At 39.5% G+C, this 16,595-nt stretch overlaps 1 protein-coding gene across 1 annotated transcript; it reads left to right on the top strand.

The window, feature by feature from the left end:
- The first annotated feature begins 765 nt into the window (after positions 1-765).
- On the top strand, positions 766-16,333 carry MASTL (microtubule associated serine/threonine kinase like). Its single transcript, XM_032711308.1, is given in 15 exon segments — positions 766-977; positions 2,708-2,845; positions 4,289-4,428; positions 5,177-5,265; positions 6,605-6,711; positions 7,049-7,181; positions 7,710-7,882; positions 9,024-9,474; positions 9,477-10,252; positions 11,065-11,203; positions 13,470-13,583; positions 13,674-13,755; positions 13,757-13,773; positions 16,085-16,159; positions 16,162-16,333. Coding segments are annotated over 15 exon segments (2,697 nt in total). The 5' UTR covers positions 766-794; the 3' UTR covers positions 16,242-16,333.
- Positions 16,334-16,595: the final 262 nt, after the last annotated feature.

The following is a 16,595-nucleotide window of genomic DNA, read 5'->3' as shown; positions in this document are numbered from 1 at the left end:
GCAGAGGAACCTTGCCCAAGATTAATAGCAGCTGAAGTAATCAGGAACTAGAGGGAAGCAATAGAACACATTAATCTAACTCCTAATCACAAAAAGACCTGCCCAGAGAGGTTTGCCACCACCAACCCAGAGAACACCAGGACACAAGTAAGGACAGGATGGGTCGAGTTCTCTGACACACAAGCCCTCCTGGTTGTGCCATCTGGACGCAGCTTTTGGAGCTATCAAGTATGCAAGTGTGAGAAAATCATAGAATCATAGAGTACCATGAATTGGAAGGGACTCAACAGGATTGTTGAGTTTAACTGCTGGCTCTGTGCAGGACACCCCAAGAATCACACCATGTGCCTGAGTGAGTGTTGTCCGAATGCCTCTTGAACTCAGATGCGAGTGAAGCACACGAGAAAATGAGTACGTGTGACCAAATTCAGTTGCTTCTTTCTAAATAAATATTATCTTCCAGTTCTTTAATGTCTCACACCAAGTTCTGTTAATTGCTACACTTTCAAGCTTCCCATGGAGAGTGGGCAGTCTACCTGCTCATGGCAAGTGGAGTTTCCAAACTGGAAACCGAGATGACAAGCCGAGTAGTTATTAGCCGGCTGACAGCTCCGGTCGTTGGTCGCTGTTCTAAACCCCCCGCAGGGCGGGTGCTGTGGGGCCGCTTTCAATCTCCGCGCACAACAGCGCGGGTCTCGCGAGAGCGCCCGTGGGCCCGTTGGTGACGGCGCGGGCGGGGCGGGGCGGGGCCGGCGCCGCTTTGAATCGCGGCGGGCTTGGGGCCGGGGCGCGCTATGGGGACGGAGCGGCCCGAGGAGCCGGGGGGTGATGCCGCCGTCACAGCCGCCGGCCCGAGGCGCGTCGAGGTCCCCCGGCCCCCCTCCATCGAGGAGTTCACCATCGTGAAGCCCATCAGCCGCGGCGCCTTCGGGAAGGTGTACCTGGGCCGCAAGGCGGGCCGGCTCTATGCCGTGAAGGTGAGGGGTCGCCCGGGGTCGCGGCGTTGCCGGCTCCGCTCACGAGTAACCCCGTGTGGAAAGGGGGCGTCCCGGCGGGGCAGGGAGGCGCCGGGCCCTCAGCACGGTCCCCCCGCCTCTCGGGGGGAGCAGACGCCGTGGGAGCCCCCCCCGGCTCTCGGGGAGCTGCTCTCGGGCACTGCCCGGTGCCTGGGTTCGCGCCGTCCGCAGGGCTGTGCTCAGCCCTCATCGCGGCCCCGGGGCTTCGGTCAGGGCGGCTGTGGTAATGACAGCTGCTTTTAGAGGTACCTTAAGAGTCGAAGGAACTGCGGGAAAAGCCCCGCCAAGCGCTTTGCTTCTCCCTTGTGATCAGCTGCCGTAACTGAGCACCCTCAGCCACAGCTGCCCGAGGGTGAGAGCACCGCCTCTCAGATGCGTGACGAGAACAAATCATGAAAAACATTGTTGCCGAGTACGCATTAAAAAAACAAACAAACAAAAACCCTGTCGTGTTTTCTACGTTTATACACAAAGGGCTAAGATCTAAGTTTGTCAGCAGTAAAAACTTTATCAGTGATTTGTGCGAGCCTGACTTTGTGAGTAAAAGGATTATGACAAGCTGTGTAGTACACAAAGAAGAGGAAACGTAAAGCTAGTCATGCAAAATAGATGTTGCTCTTTAGAGCTGTGTGTTTCTGTTTACACTATTTTGTTATAAGGATTTTGAGATCAACGCATTTTTGTAAATTCTTTATCATTACTGCAGTGAGGTCTATGACTAGTTCACAACTACAACATTTAACATGTGCTAAATATTTTTTAAGGCCAATAGTTATAAAAGTGCAATTTTATGCATTCTGTGGATGTCTTGGAATTTTTTTGCTATCGTCTTTGATAATAGTGATGATAGCTATGGAAAATAATTTTCTGTGGTTTAGATGCTGCATATAGAGTGGTTCAGTTGTGTTACTTTAGTATCATACTCTATTTTATTGAAAGTATTGTGACGTAAAAGCTTTTGTGGAAATCCTTTACCCCTACTGCAGAGAGACTTATGGGTTATTCAAACTACTGAATTTAATATATGCTAAATATTTTTACACCTAAGGTCAACATTTACATGGAAAGTATCAAATTTGAGCAGACTCAGCTTGTTATTTCTTTGTGATAAGTTGCGTACCTTCAAGGCTTCTTCCCAAAGAAACAAATATTTTTTTGTGTGTGACTTAATTTTTTTTTAATTTAAAATTTACAATTTTCTTGCTTTCTTTGCAAAGTTAAGAATTAGAGGCTGGAATAGTTGCAGTCTTGCACTTGAGGATACCAAGATGGGATGGCTTACTGCTGCACTCTGTTTTCAGTCTCTGGTCTTTTATCTCAGCTTCTGAAGAAAGACTTGGTCAGCAAGTGCCAATCTAAGTGTTGAACAGTTTCATGGTTCTGAGTTGTGTACTGTGGATGAGAGGGTTAATTCAGTGCAGCTTAATTTCACGTGCAGCCTAAACACTTATTTTCCAGTGTATGCAATTGCAGTAAATCTTGGTAGTGTCATTTGCATTCAGGACTGAATTAGGAGAGCAGTGGAAATGGTTGTCTAATAACCTGTTGTTTAAAATTCTCTCTGTATATGAAGTCACAGATCTGTTTCATATATGCAGGTTTTAAGTATAGAGATAAATTAATTGGCTGAAGAGCTGCGGGTTGAGCAAATAAAAGAATGTTTGTCTACTTGATTTTGTTTTGTTTTTCAGGTGATGAAAAAAGCAGACATGATCAACAAAAACATGGTTCACCAGGTCCAGGCAGAGAGGGATGCATTGGCTCTCAGTAAAAGTCCTTTCATTGTGCACTTATACTACTCACTTCAGTCAGCTAATAACATCTACTTAGTGAGTAAAAAAATTTCTGTGTTTTTTTATGATTGTCTTGAAAATGGAGTGTGAACTGTAGCGATATCTAGAAACATATTTTTATGGTAATGAGTGGGTATTCCTTAGTTACTTTTACTTTCTTCTTTCTCAGAATGGTTCAACAAGTAAAATATTTCTCTTCCCCTGATACCTTTTCACCCACATTCCCCCTTTTTTGCAGGAGAAGCTTTTCTAATAGCTAATATGTCTTAGAAATATGTAGAAATCTTAGGGAAAACAAGAAACCATTCTGTTCAAGCAGAATCCAAATGACTGAAAGACTCTCCATGGCTCACTTAAAGGAAATCTGTTTTACCTGTTACCTGTGCTCAAAATTCATTGTGGTAGTTGGCCTACATGACAAGAGGATGACTGAGTGGCAAAACCGAGTGCTAGTCTACGTGGAGCACTGTGGAGCACAGCAGGACTTGTGTATGAGGACCTCCCACATAAGGTCCTATGGATTCAGGCTGTCTGCAAAGGGTCTGGCATAATTTGTCTCGATTGCTGTAAGCACACACAGCCAACAGTTTGATGAAATTCTGAGGGGAGGTTGCTATGCACTCCTCCTACAATGCATTTGGAGTGTAAACAAAGGCTTCTTTTTTTGGAATCTCTGAACTGCTTCATGCAGTAGAGGACTTCAGGGTGGAGGACTTGTGAAGGAAATGCTAGTCATGTCTGTGACTGTGTGTATGTATATATATATATATATGGTAGAGTATTGTATATTGGAATCTAAGTACTGGTGAGATTTCCCAACCAAAACCCCATAAATGCATTCTTATCTTCAAAGAGTGAGTTTCTGAAGCCTTGCTGTCTTTTATCTTGAATATGACCTGGGCCATAATAATGTCTCTGTTTGCATAATGTTTTTTGGATGTGTGTGTTCTTTTTAGCCACTGTCTTAAATGCACAGTAGCTGTCACTGTATACATTTCTGGCAATTTGTACTTTTTTCGCAAGGCTCAGGTCTGTATTTAGTATTGTGTATAAATACTTGCAAAATCAAATATTGAGATACTTTGATTTGTATAGAACAAAGTGATCTTTGGCTTCAGGCCTTGAGTTTCACAGGAATGCTCTGCATTTCATTTTCTATAATATAGAACTCTTTCTGTAGTCAACTCTCAAATAACTACTGTAGTCAGCTTTTAAATTAACTTCTGAGAGTAGCCTAGGCAAGTAAAATAAGCAAATTATCTATTAAAAGAAAATGTTTCATGTTCTGTCATTTGAAGCCTTAATTATTTCATCCAAGTGAAAAGTATTGTGTGGGAAATCAAGTTTGCACAAGCCAGCGTCTATCAGCTTCTACTCCTTAAAATAATATTTTTCTATGGGTGAAAGGTATTTTGTATTTTGATACTTGCAAATTTGAAATGTATTTTAAATTTAAAATTTAAAATGGTTGAATGGCAGGTGATGGAGTACCTTATTGGAGGAGATGTCAAATCTCTTCTCCATATTTATGGATATTTTGATGAAGAAATGGCTGTTAAGTATATTTCTGAAGCAGCATTGGCCCTTGACTATCTTCACAGGCACGGGATAATCCACAGGTAAATTTTTTTTTTCCCCTTACAAATAAGTATGTGGTAGTTTGTGTTTTTAATTTCTTCACTCTATCACATAACCAATCACCACTGTATTGTAACAGCTACCACAGCTGCCTCATTTGCTAGAGCTTCTGGAAGCTCTTTTTGCGTGTGTGCACTGCAGCAATGCCATGAAACAACTCCTAAAATAAAATCTGTCTGTATGTGCTGAGCAGACAAATACACACTGCTCTCCCCTGCCTGCTCTTTGCCAGTCCAGAGGTGTATCAGCAGCTGTGTTAGTTCAGGGAACCTCTGGGTACTGCAAACATGTAACTGTGGACAAAGGGACACTGACTACCCAAAGGCTCCCCCTGTAGTGAGAGTTCTTTTTGCATTCAGCAGTGGTACGGAGAACACACCTGAAAACTGTCACTGGAGGTTTGCTTGTCACTTGTAGGAGCTGCACATTAGTAAGTTATTATAGTGGTACTCAGGAAAAACATTTGTTAAACCCGCTGAAACACAAATGTGCAGCTCTTGATGACATACATAGAGGTTTTACAAGGCCTGAGATGTTCATACCGTGTTTAGTGCTGGATATGTTTAGTTGTTTTGGTGTATTCCTCTAACTGGAATCTTCTGCTGGGTAAGAGATGTTACTGAGAAACAGCTGTAACCAATGTTTTGTATTGAGTGTTTCTGGTCACTTGACTTTCTTAATGTTGCTCAGTGGTCTTTTTGCTGACTTCAACTATATTCATTTTTTCAGGGATCTGAAGCCAGACAACATGCTCATTTCTAATCAGGGCCATATAAAGTTGACAGACTTTGGGCTTTCCAGAGTTACTCTGAACAGAGGTAAGAGTTGTCTGTATACTTTTGGTTGTATTAAAATGTATTTTCGGGTCACATTTCTGTATTCTTGAATGTTTGCATCTCTGTAGAGGGCAGCTTTCAATAATAAGTGCAAATTTTGCACAAGTATCTCATTTCTAGCAGGCAAGTACCAATAAGCTACATGCTAGTAAAGGGTCTGCTCTATACATTGCACTTCAGAAGATAAACTATTTATTCTTTGCAACAAGGTTGTACGAAATATAATCTAGAACCATTTCTCTTGAGGGGTATGGATTTCAAAGTTTTCTGAAGTTCACAGAGAGAAATCAGCGGGTAAACGAATAATTCTGGCTTTTTCTTGGTGTTTCTCTGACTACTTTTGTCCTTCAGTTGGTGTTTCTCAGTCCTTGTATATATGAATTTCCAATAAATTAGCTGAGGCATTGCAGACATTAGTGTGAGGGGCAGGGGCCCATAACAGAAGATTAAATCAGTGCTTTGACATGCTCTTTTCAAGTAGCAGTAAATATAGTTGAATAGTCAAATGACTGCCTGGCACAGGTGATAGGCTTCAGGTCTTTAATGTGAATAGCTGGTTTCTGAACTAGTTTGTAACTCCAACCCCTTGGCCAGATTGTCCAAACTTAGGCTGCACAGCACCAGCTCAGGTTTTTTTGAGACAGTTCCTGGTGGGTACATCCTTTTTAAATATTTAAAGGAATGCCAAAATTCGGAGTTGTCTATGGTGTTTCTCGTTCATTGTTTTAAGAATATGAAGGAAAATCCTAAGTGTGCTGTATTTTCTATAAGGTACTGCTTTAAGTGATGTTCTGATGGCAGACATTATTGTGTCTAATTGAACATGATATGGAAGCCATAAGCCTACTTACTGCTAGTGAGCAAAAAAAAAAAGGATCTAAAGTTGAATTTTCACCTATGAAAAATTCTTCTGTAGCTTTTTTGAGATGTCTTTTGGAGAGATGGCAGGCTTTGAATCAAATTTACCATCTTAATCTGTGGGCCGTAGGCTGGAACTGATGCCTAAAAACCAAAGCTGGTATCAAGTTAGAAAATATAACACTTCCAGCATAGTCTACTGGAAAAGAATTTGGACTTTTACAATTTCTCTGTGTATAAACTATAACTTTATGATGGATGTACAGGAAGAAACAGCTTGTGTTGAGTAAGAATGTATAGGTACATCTTCAGTTGGGTTTGGTGTCTTCTTTTGTATATTTGTTGTGCATATGACTTTTTTTTTTCTCTTGATAAAACTTAAGGAAATGTCTGCAACTTTGCCGTTTTTTAATAGCAAAATGAAAACCTGACCTGTTTGGGATTGTTTTTTGTCTGTTTGTAGAGATAAATATGATAGATATCCTTACTACACCATCAATGGCAAAGCCAAAGCAGGACTATTCACGTACTCCAGGACAATTGTTGTCTCTTATCAGTTCTCTGGGCTTTGTAAGTAATTGTCACTGTGTTTGAAGTACTTAATTCTTTTAGTTTACTTACTGTCTTAAATTTAATAATCAGCGTGATAAGGCTATTTTTGCATCTCTTCTGCCAGGTGGTAGAATGACTTATTATACATTTCTAGTACTTTAAAGTTCTGAAGTGATTACATTGGTCTATATTTTGAGTTGCTGACTATCAGTTGTGCTTCAAGGTCTGGTAAATGGGCATGGCCAAGCTCCAATGCAAACATCATAATGACTGTGTGAAGTTACATTCTCAGCTCTGGATTGAGTGTTTGTTCAGACTCCATTTATTTTTAACTATGTTTCTTCCTGCTTGTTAGTATTCTCCTGTTGGAATGAAAATGCCAGCGCACAATTCAAGTCAATCATCTGACAGTTTGCGTGGAGTGGTTTCTCCCTTACCTATGGTCCAGAAGGAAAATACTCCTCTTTCAACTAAATTATTCAAAACACGTGAGTATACCAAGCCTTGTGCTGAGGGAATACTCTGGCTCTAAGGTTGTGGTCTTTTAATTTTATGTTAGTAGTTTGGACCCACTTCATAAAAGGTGTGCTACTATCAGTGTCTGCCATTCCTCCAGTGCTTTTCTTCTGACATGTTTTCACCTACACTGCTTATGCCATCTTCTGATGGTTTTTTGTGGTTTTTTTTTCAAATCACAACTGCTGAATTCAATACCACCACAGAAAGTGTCAGTTCTTGACATACTTTCATTGAAAATTATTTAATATAGCAATGAGTGATTTCCTTTAAATTGTCTTTTCTTGCTGCTTTCTCATTTCTAAACTGAAATGAGAAATGACTATGCTGGTAATATTGCTTTTACGTTCTTGGCAAGTCCCTAATTCAAAAAAGGTGTAAATTTACTATGTGGGAAAGATGACAAGAGAAATTATGTTGTCATGGAAAGCTTGACATAGTGTGAAACCGGTCAATTTGTATCAAATTTTTTCAACATTTGAATTTTTTTTCCCTTTAAGATCTTGATAATTCTCAATTAACGCCTGTGATGCCAGCAAGAAGTTTGACTCCTACTCTACTTCAGTCAAGAAAGAGATTTGGTACTTCCAGTGTTAGTAGTGAGTCACACACACACCTGTCCAATGTGGAATCAGAATGCTGCAGCAGCCCCAGGCAGGAGAAAGATGTAGAGGTCAGGACTGTTTCATCTTCCCACTAAAAATTAAAGTTAGTTTGTACTTGTGTCTGCAAATCTCCTCTACTTACTAACACTTATTTCAAGCATAGAGAAAGGAGCAGGGGTTGTAATTCTTGTTGAGTAGGATTTTGGATCAAAGTGATACAATTTTTTCTTCGAACAAACATTAGTCCTGTGTAACATAATAGGAGAAGCAGATGTTAGAGACTGCCGCAAAGCAGTGAAAGGGAAGGCTTCCACTGACCACCAGTGGTTTGTGCCCTGCACAGGTGGGTGATGCTGGGAGCAGTGGCTCATTTGGAAGTTGATCTTATCCCTAGAGCTTTATTTGCTTAGCATACAGACAAAATCACTTCTTCAAAACATAGAACTTGGGAAAATAACAAAAAAATACACTTCAAACTTCTACTAGCTGTTAAAACGAAAGAGTTTAAAGTTTTTTATTACTGAAGAGTTTTGTATCAACTAGCCTAACACCAGTGATTGTAGCTGATACAAAATACTTTCTCCTATTTTAAACTGTTAATGAAATTCTGTACAGATACCAGACCTAAAAGAAAATGCTGCTTTGCTAGGTAGTCTTTTGCCATAATTCTTATTTAGATCATACAGAAAAACTTAGATTTAAAACAATATATAATTCTTTATCTGTCTGTTTCTCAAGGCCTTGGTTTTATTATTGTGTTATCAAAATATTAGTAATATCAGATTTTCCTTTTGTCATCTCTGAAGTGTAATATGCCACAGGGCAGTATGATGGAGTTCTTTGCTTTGGGCTTTCTTGGAAACTGAAAACTTCTGTAGCTTAACTTCTTAACATAAAATGACAAATACAACTTCAATTGCTGTATTTCATCCTTAGGCATTTAAAAATACTGCATTTTCTACTATATTCTAGCAAGCTTATTTTATGTTCTTAAGAAAAGTCCAATTATCAGGTTATCCTTAATTTGGTTTTGACTTTTTTATTTTTAAATGTTATGTCATGTTTGTCACTAGTAGTGGTTAGAATAAGTAATGCTTGCAAATCTGCATTTCTTTATGGAAGTGAAAATCAAGAATTTCAAAGACACATTTCTATAGTACTGTAATCCTATTTTTCTTGATTCTTAAAGCTTCATATGCTCATTTGCAGCACAGTGAAGATGAACCTAGTTCTACAACGTGCAAAACAAATAACAGTGGGTCAGCTGTCCCTTCGAACGTTGAGTTAACAAATAGCAAAAGTATTGAAGTTTTAAAGAAAAAAGAACTTGAGTCTGCTGTTTCTCCCATTGTCAGAAATGATTCTGGCTGTAGGCAGAAGTTGGGAAGTGAACATTCGAATATAACAGATACATTTTCTTACTATGCCCTTCACGTCCAGTGTGCTTATGAGAGTATTTCTGAAAAGACTTGGGAAGAAAACGTGTGTGTAAATAAAAGAAAGATAACTGATAAAACAGCAGAAACTTCCAATCCACAACAGTCATCTTCAAGGCAGAATGAGCCTTTCAAAGAGGAAGAAATTTTTGAAAAGCCAGGTGTTAAAAGAGGCTTTGAATTAGTTGATACCAGTCCTTGTCAGGAACTTAACTATGTTAAAAAAGCAATGCAGAATATAAGCGTGGCTGTCAGATCTCAGAATTTGCAGCAAACAATAGGACGGGTTTGACAACAGAAATTCAGTCCTTAGTGCTCTGTAATGATGGATGCCCACGTGACACCTGCAAAAGTGAGGAGGAAGTTAAGCGTTCTATTAGCAACCAGCAAACAGAAAGATCACTTACTCCAACTATAGCCAAAAATCTTATGTGTGATCTGGATGCAGACTACAGAAAGGATGATGAAAAGGAGTACATGAACTCAAGTTATTTAGACACCGACGATGAAAAACCTTTAGGAATCCTCAGTGCAGATTCTGATGTATTTACCGACATGTCTGTTACAGAAAGCCATTTAGAAAAGCAGCTTTTAGATTTGGACAAAAGTGTTAAAGACCTCTCCTTTGAGGAGCCAAAACCTGAAGGTGTGCTGATAACATCACCAAAGTCCCAAGATGCCTCACAAAGTGGAGAGGAAGCACATACACTCCAGGACTGCAAGCTGTTACATCATGAAAAGGATAATGACCAGAAACACGGGGAAGGAGCTTACCTTAACACAGTATCTCCTCCTTCAGAAAAGATGATGGAAGCTCTGAGTCTCTTAAAAAAAGGCGCTGTTGTTTTTCGAAGTTATAATAGTCCAATTAATATGTCCAATGTATCTGAGCCGTGTAGCATGGCTTCTTTAGATATAATGGATCTTTCACCCGCTTGTAGTGGCTCTTACCCAACAGCTATCACTCCGTCACAGAAAGGAAGGCCATATCAGACCTATCAGGTAGGTAAGGAGACACGTGGGAACTTTGTGCGTGCGTTAAACATTAGCAACCTGAAATTATTTCAGTTGTAAATTTAGGGAAAACTCAAGTAGTTTGAGATAGCCTGTCAACAAAAGTCATTTTGACAGACTTTCTCTTACTGCACTTACATGGCCAAATTTATAATTTCTGTAAGAGTTTAGTAATAACTATTCATTGGTTTGCCTGTGGCTCAAAATGCATTGACTGTTGATCTCTTTGAGAAATCCATTGCTGTTACAGTGAACTGATAAAAAAACCTGTGCTATTTTTGTCTCATTCTACTTTTAGTACAGTGTGGTATTTCCTTTGAGCAGGTTACAGGTTTTCTGATGTAATGGGAAGTCTTTGATTATTTTTTTTTTTCTTTTTTAATCCTGCACCCCTCCCAAGACAGTTTGTAAATGCTGTTCAGCTGCTAGTAGCTGCCACTCTGCCCACTATTTTCCTTTTTTTTGTCTTTGTAAAAGTGATGGTGTAATGTATACTGTCAAGTGCCAGTTACAAGCCTATTACAAAGATTGATGTAAAGAGTAATAGCTGCTGTGGACTTACACTGGAGGAAGAACTTAGAGATAAGTTTCTTGAAGAATAGGCATTTTAACTTTATGCTTCAAGATTGTTGAGATAAAGCAATGGAAGCACATTTTACATGTACTTTTTAGGGAATATTTTGTGACGTGTTCTTGACTTAAACTTGAGTAACAACTATTATATCCATTACTAAACCTGGAGATGGGAGTTTCTCAGCTGGTTTTGTGTGGCATCTGAAATCTTTGTTGCATCTTCTAAGACACCTCGTCAGGGGGATGCTGGCACACCATATCGGACTCCGAAGAGTGTAAGAAGAGGAGCTGCCCCAGTAGAAGGTGAACGCATCCTAGGGACCCCAGACTACCTGGCACCGGAGCTTCTTTTGACAAAGCCTCATGGTAAGACAAACCAGCCATTTGTCAGTACTTGAAAGGTGACGTATTTACATTCCTGAGTGTCTCTAGAACTGAAAACCCTTCAAGTAATAAGATAGTGAATTTTTCAAAAATAGTTAGTGCTTAGCTTTTGCCATTACCCATTACCTTCTGTGAAGCTACGGTTATCTGGCTTTGGAACTCCAAATTTTCCCTCACTAAACACTTCCTGTGTTGTTGAGTTGCTGTAAATGTAGTTTTAATCCGAAATTAATCATGTTACAGAATTATTTTATTTTGTTTCTAACTTAGATTTAACATTGCCATCTTTCTTTATTGTGGAGTTACTACCTTAAGAAAAAACCTGCATTCCAATGCTTTCAGAGAATCACACATGATATTTGATGTTTATATTTGTTAGATTTATTTTTTTTTTTAATAATTATAATATTCTTACTTCGTTGTCTTTTCATATGCAGGGACTGTGATCTCTGGTGAGTTTTCTATATTCTGTGCAGGAATGAAGGTTCAGCATAACTGAACAGTCAAAGTATAATTAGATCACAATTTCCAAGAACATTGTTTGGGTGAACAATGTTCTTATATAGAAAGACATGTCCAATAGCATCCACATAAAATGTGTGATGCTCCCACACAGATTCAGGAAACATCAGTGTCAGGGTGACTAAGCTACAGAAATCATACATGTAAGCGTATACCTTCAGAAGGAAAGTCAGCATTCTTAAAGAAACTGTGGAGGTAAGCCAGAGGCACTTTTCTCGTTCTTTTAGGTTATGTAGTCAGTCTGATTTACTTTATCTACGGGTGAAGAGGGCTCAGATGCTCAAGACCTCATATTTCTACTTTCTTGCTTCAAATCATAGAATATCCTGAGTTGGGAAAGGACCCAAAAGGATCACCAAGTCCAACTCCTGGCCCTGCACAGGACACCCCAAGAATCACACCTTGTGCCTGAAAGCAGTGTCCAAACACTTCTTGAACTCTATCTTGAACTTGGTGCTGTGACCACTTCCCTGGGGAGACTCTTCCAGTGCCCAACCACCTCTGGGTGAAAAACTTTTTCCTAATATCCCATCTAAACCTCCCCTGACATAACTTCATGCTGTTCCTTGCATCACGTTTAGCAGAGATATGGTGGTAGTAAATCTAATCTTAGTTAAACTTCGTGTAGAAAAAAATCCCTGCTGAAAATGTTACTACACTGTTCAGAGTTGTGATCTTATTAGACTTTGACTGGACCTGGGAGTGTTTTAACTGAACATCCAAGTAGTCTAACAAGTGTGAGTGTGATCTCACTGCTGCAATGTGCTTGGCTTGGTGGGCCACTCTTACTGCTGTTACAAGTTGCTAAAAGTGCATTAGATTACTAGTTAAACATTTTGCTTTTCAGCATCTCGAAACTTAACAGTAATCCTCGTGAAATGGCTCAAAACATTTGTTTTCTGAACTTAGAGGCGTCTTAATGTTTTTATATGCAAAAAAATCCAAGAGCAATTAGACTTACTGCCTTTCAAAGATGATGTTTTACAGCATCTATTCTGGCATCTGTTCTTTATCCAGTGGAGTGGGCATGGCTCAAAGATGCAGAAGGCTTAGAATGCATGCAGCGGTGCCTGGGATTGCTTTGCTGGGTTGTGTTGTGTGGGTTATTAAAATGGGATTGACAAAAAAAACCCTCCCTGCAATGTGGAAAACCAAAACTATTTCATAACAAAGAAGAGATAGCTAGGAATTACACATTACCCTAATCAATTCAATTCAATGAAAAGCAATTCCAGCATCTTGTGTGCTGCCTCATCTCTGTAAGTCGTCTTCAAGATATTCACATAAATTTAGGCAAATGAAAACTTATGTTCAATAGTTTGAATTCTTGGAATCTTCTCAAAGAACTGAGAGGAAGATACAGGCTACAACATGGAGCCAGGTCTAGAGCAGTCATTAGGCAGCTGTTTCTTGTCACAAAACAATCTCTTGGAGAAGTCAGCTCCTGGATTCTGATGGGAGTTCATAATTAGATTGTTAATAAGAGTCCCCTAGCTTTTATCAGTAAACCCAGTGTTATCTATAATGAATTAAGAAGCAGAGTGGCTTTAAAAAAACCTTTAATGTATTTTTAATCTGCATGAATATTAAATACAACTTATTTTGTCTCTTCCTTCATTTTCAAGAAATTTGTAGAATTTAAACACTCTTCAATTTCTGCCATGGCTAATCTTCAAGTCTTTGCAAATATTTGTGTAAGTGTAATGAGCTGGGTTTCTCTTATCAGGTTCTGCTGTAGACTGGTGGGCCCTCGGAGTCTGTCTGTTTGAGTTTCTAACTGGAATTCCACCTTTTAATGATGAAACACCAGCACAGGTTTTCCAAAATATTTTGAAAAGAGGTAATCTGTTTCAGTAATCAGGGTAACTATGTTTTTCCAATATTTGTTTTACAGTTTGAGTTACCAACTCATCTGCATCTTTGTCTGTAGATATTCCCTGGCCTGAGGGTGAAGAAAAGCTGTCTGATAATGCCCAAAATGCAATAGATATTCTTCTAACAATTGACACTACAAAGAGCTGGACTGAAAGGTTAGTATTAAAATTGTGTTCTTTGCAACTAATTGCAAATTTCAGTGGTGATGTCCTCCTCCTGAAACTTAGACTAATAAACTTCAATGCCTAATTAGATTTAGTGCATGTTTAGTGTTTGACATCTGACGTACCAAAGTTCTCTCTTATCTAACTCTAACTTGGAGTTCTTAACCTAAATGATTTTGGGAACCTTGATTAAAAGCCTGTTTTGGCTCCAGTTTGGGAGAGGATCCTCCTACAACAGTTAATTCAAAGAAGTTTTTACTTAGGAATCAGCCTGTCTTTGAATGCATAGAGGAGTTGGACAATATATACTATACAAAGTCTACATATATTTTCTTTTTCCCCTTTTAGAAGGACTTGAATGTTTGTCGTTGTTAACAGTGACTATGTTATATAAGAAAACCTGATAACATGAAGGAAGCTTAGAGTGAGATGTTTTGGAAATAGATGAAGAAATCTTATGAGAGAACCATGCAAGAAATCAATAGAGAAGGAAATGACTATGGAAATTCTTACTCATAAAGAGATTAAAACGCTAGAAGCTAAAACCAGGCCAGATCAAATTAGAGGAGGCACATGAGTGTAAACGAAGGTCATGATGTCAACAGAAAATTCTGTGGCTTTAATGTTTCCCAAAAAGCAGTTTGAAGGTGTTATAGTCAAACACAAGTTATTGCCTTTACTCCTGGATTTTGGAGTGAAATCCAATTGCCTGTCAAGGAAAGAAATTTAAACTAAGTCACATAATGGTTTCTTCCGATCTGAAATTCTTGGAAATTCATTCTTTGTCAAGCCTTATAACTGGATCTGATCTCTTTGTCCAGTTTATAGGCCACTGACGTGAAGTTGACTGAGTAGTTTTCAGGACAACCATTAAGTTTTTCTCGTTGTACCTAAGTTTCCATTGCTGTCCTCTTCTCTCCCCTCCCCAAAACACATGCTCTCCATTTTTATTGCTATAGCATGAAGCCTTACTTACTGAGAAACCCCAGTTGTGTCATGTCCTACTGCTATGCTTCTATGAGTTCAATCTCTCCAGATAAGCAGCTTTAAAGCAGGTTTTGGTAGACAACACTAATATCTGGTGTTGGTTGGTTTTTGCTCCTCTCTTCAGTCTTGTGAGCAGGAGTTGAGTGCCAGCTGTGGTACACATGAATATCTTGGGAAGAGACAAAGAAGTTTGGTTTTACCTTCTTGGCCAAAGGCAGCTTCTGGTGCATGAGAACTTTAAGAGCAGAACTACCTACAGTTCTGAGATAGTGGATCTGTGCAATGCCCTGCTGCTTGTGTGGCTGCTGAAGCCATTAGAAGGAGATAAAAGACTCACTCTGCCTTTTGTCTAAAATAAACTTTTAATGTTATGTTGTATTTGTTCAGGAAATGCAGAAATAATAAATGTTAATGTCTTACTGTCTATCAGCTAAAAGCCTGTGGTATGTGCTTAGATGTAACATTTGTAATGAGTGTCTTCATCAAACTTCCACCTTGTTCAAATGTGATTTTTTTTTTTTTCTAATTTTTTTCACCTGCCCTGTTTTTGCTATTTGCTTTTGATTTTTGTGGTGCAGGTGATAAAATCATGGCTTTGTATCCCAGTTAGATGAAAAGGTGTTTTATTGGATTGAACCAAAGTAGGAAAGTCATTTTCATCAGGGACTGGTATTTCCATGTTATGCAGAATTCATATCAGAACCTGCGTGCCAGGAGGTCACCTTGTGGTCAGAATGGACAGGGCAGGGGAGTTCTCCTTGAGTCAGAAGTCTGGCAGCTTGGTTAGTTATCCCATCTTTGGGCTGAGAAAGTGAAGTCTGGTGGTCTGTGGTAACTTCACCATAAGGGCATTTAGACTTCTGTGTCTGGTGTTAGGCCAAAGGGGACTGTGCAAAGCAGAGGAGGTAATGAAATCCATGAGATAGCAAAAGAAAGAGGACCTGGAGTGGTGATGGGTGGGAGTGACTCCCACATGTCTACTCAGCACAGAACTTTGGTAAAATTATAAACAGACTTCGAAGTGATGCTTAGAAATTGTCTGGCGCCCCAGCATGAGAAATGTCTCTGGGACACCTCTGATCCACTCTGTGTGGAACAGGTTCCCTGGATAGGGGAAGGCAGCTAGCTGGCAGGACAACAGTTTTGATGCCACTGAGGTTGGGGGTAATCAAAGCCCAATTGCAATTTGCACTTCTATGAATTTCTAAAAAGGAATATAGAGCAAATCTAGTGCCAGTTATGCATAAGGGAACAAAGTGCCTATGGGGCTCGGCCATGAGGAAGTTTATAATGCTTATGTGAACTTCTGTTCCAGAGCTGAAACATCACCCCCTCTTTCACAGTGTGGACTGGGATAATCTGCAGAATCAAACCATGCCATTTATACCTCAGCGGATGATGAAACTGATACCTCTTACTTTGAAGCAAGGAATAATGCTCAGCACCTGACTGTGTCTGGATTTAGCTTGTAGCATCAAGATAAGTGAACATTCTCCATGGTTTTGCACACTTGCAGGTTATCTGGTAACACTAGCTTGGTCTTAACTAAGTTTCCTTGCCAAATTTAGTGTGTTTACATGACCAGTCTTTTTATTATAGTCTCCTTTATTCTAAAGTGAAACTGTTGTATGTAACTGGTATCAAGTGCCTTTTGTGGGCTCACTGCACCTTACTAAGAAGCCAGAACATTGAATGTCTTGGAGCTGGTAACTCTTGACAATGATGGGGCTTTTGCATAGCAATGAGTAATTCCAGTTAGGAGGTGTGATGTTATTTCCCAGCTAAACATAATATGGAAAGGACAAAAATGCATACTAACTGTATCT

The sequence above is a fragment of the Chiroxiphia lanceolata genome, chromosome 1, assembly GCF_009829145.1.
Source record: "Chiroxiphia lanceolata isolate bChiLan1 chromosome 1, bChiLan1.pri, whole genome shotgun sequence".
Classification (NCBI taxonomy): Eukaryota; Metazoa; Chordata; class Aves; order Passeriformes; family Pipridae; genus Chiroxiphia; species Chiroxiphia lanceolata.
Note: the sequence above shows the minus strand (reverse complement) of the source record. Positions and strands in the feature narration are given on the sequence as shown.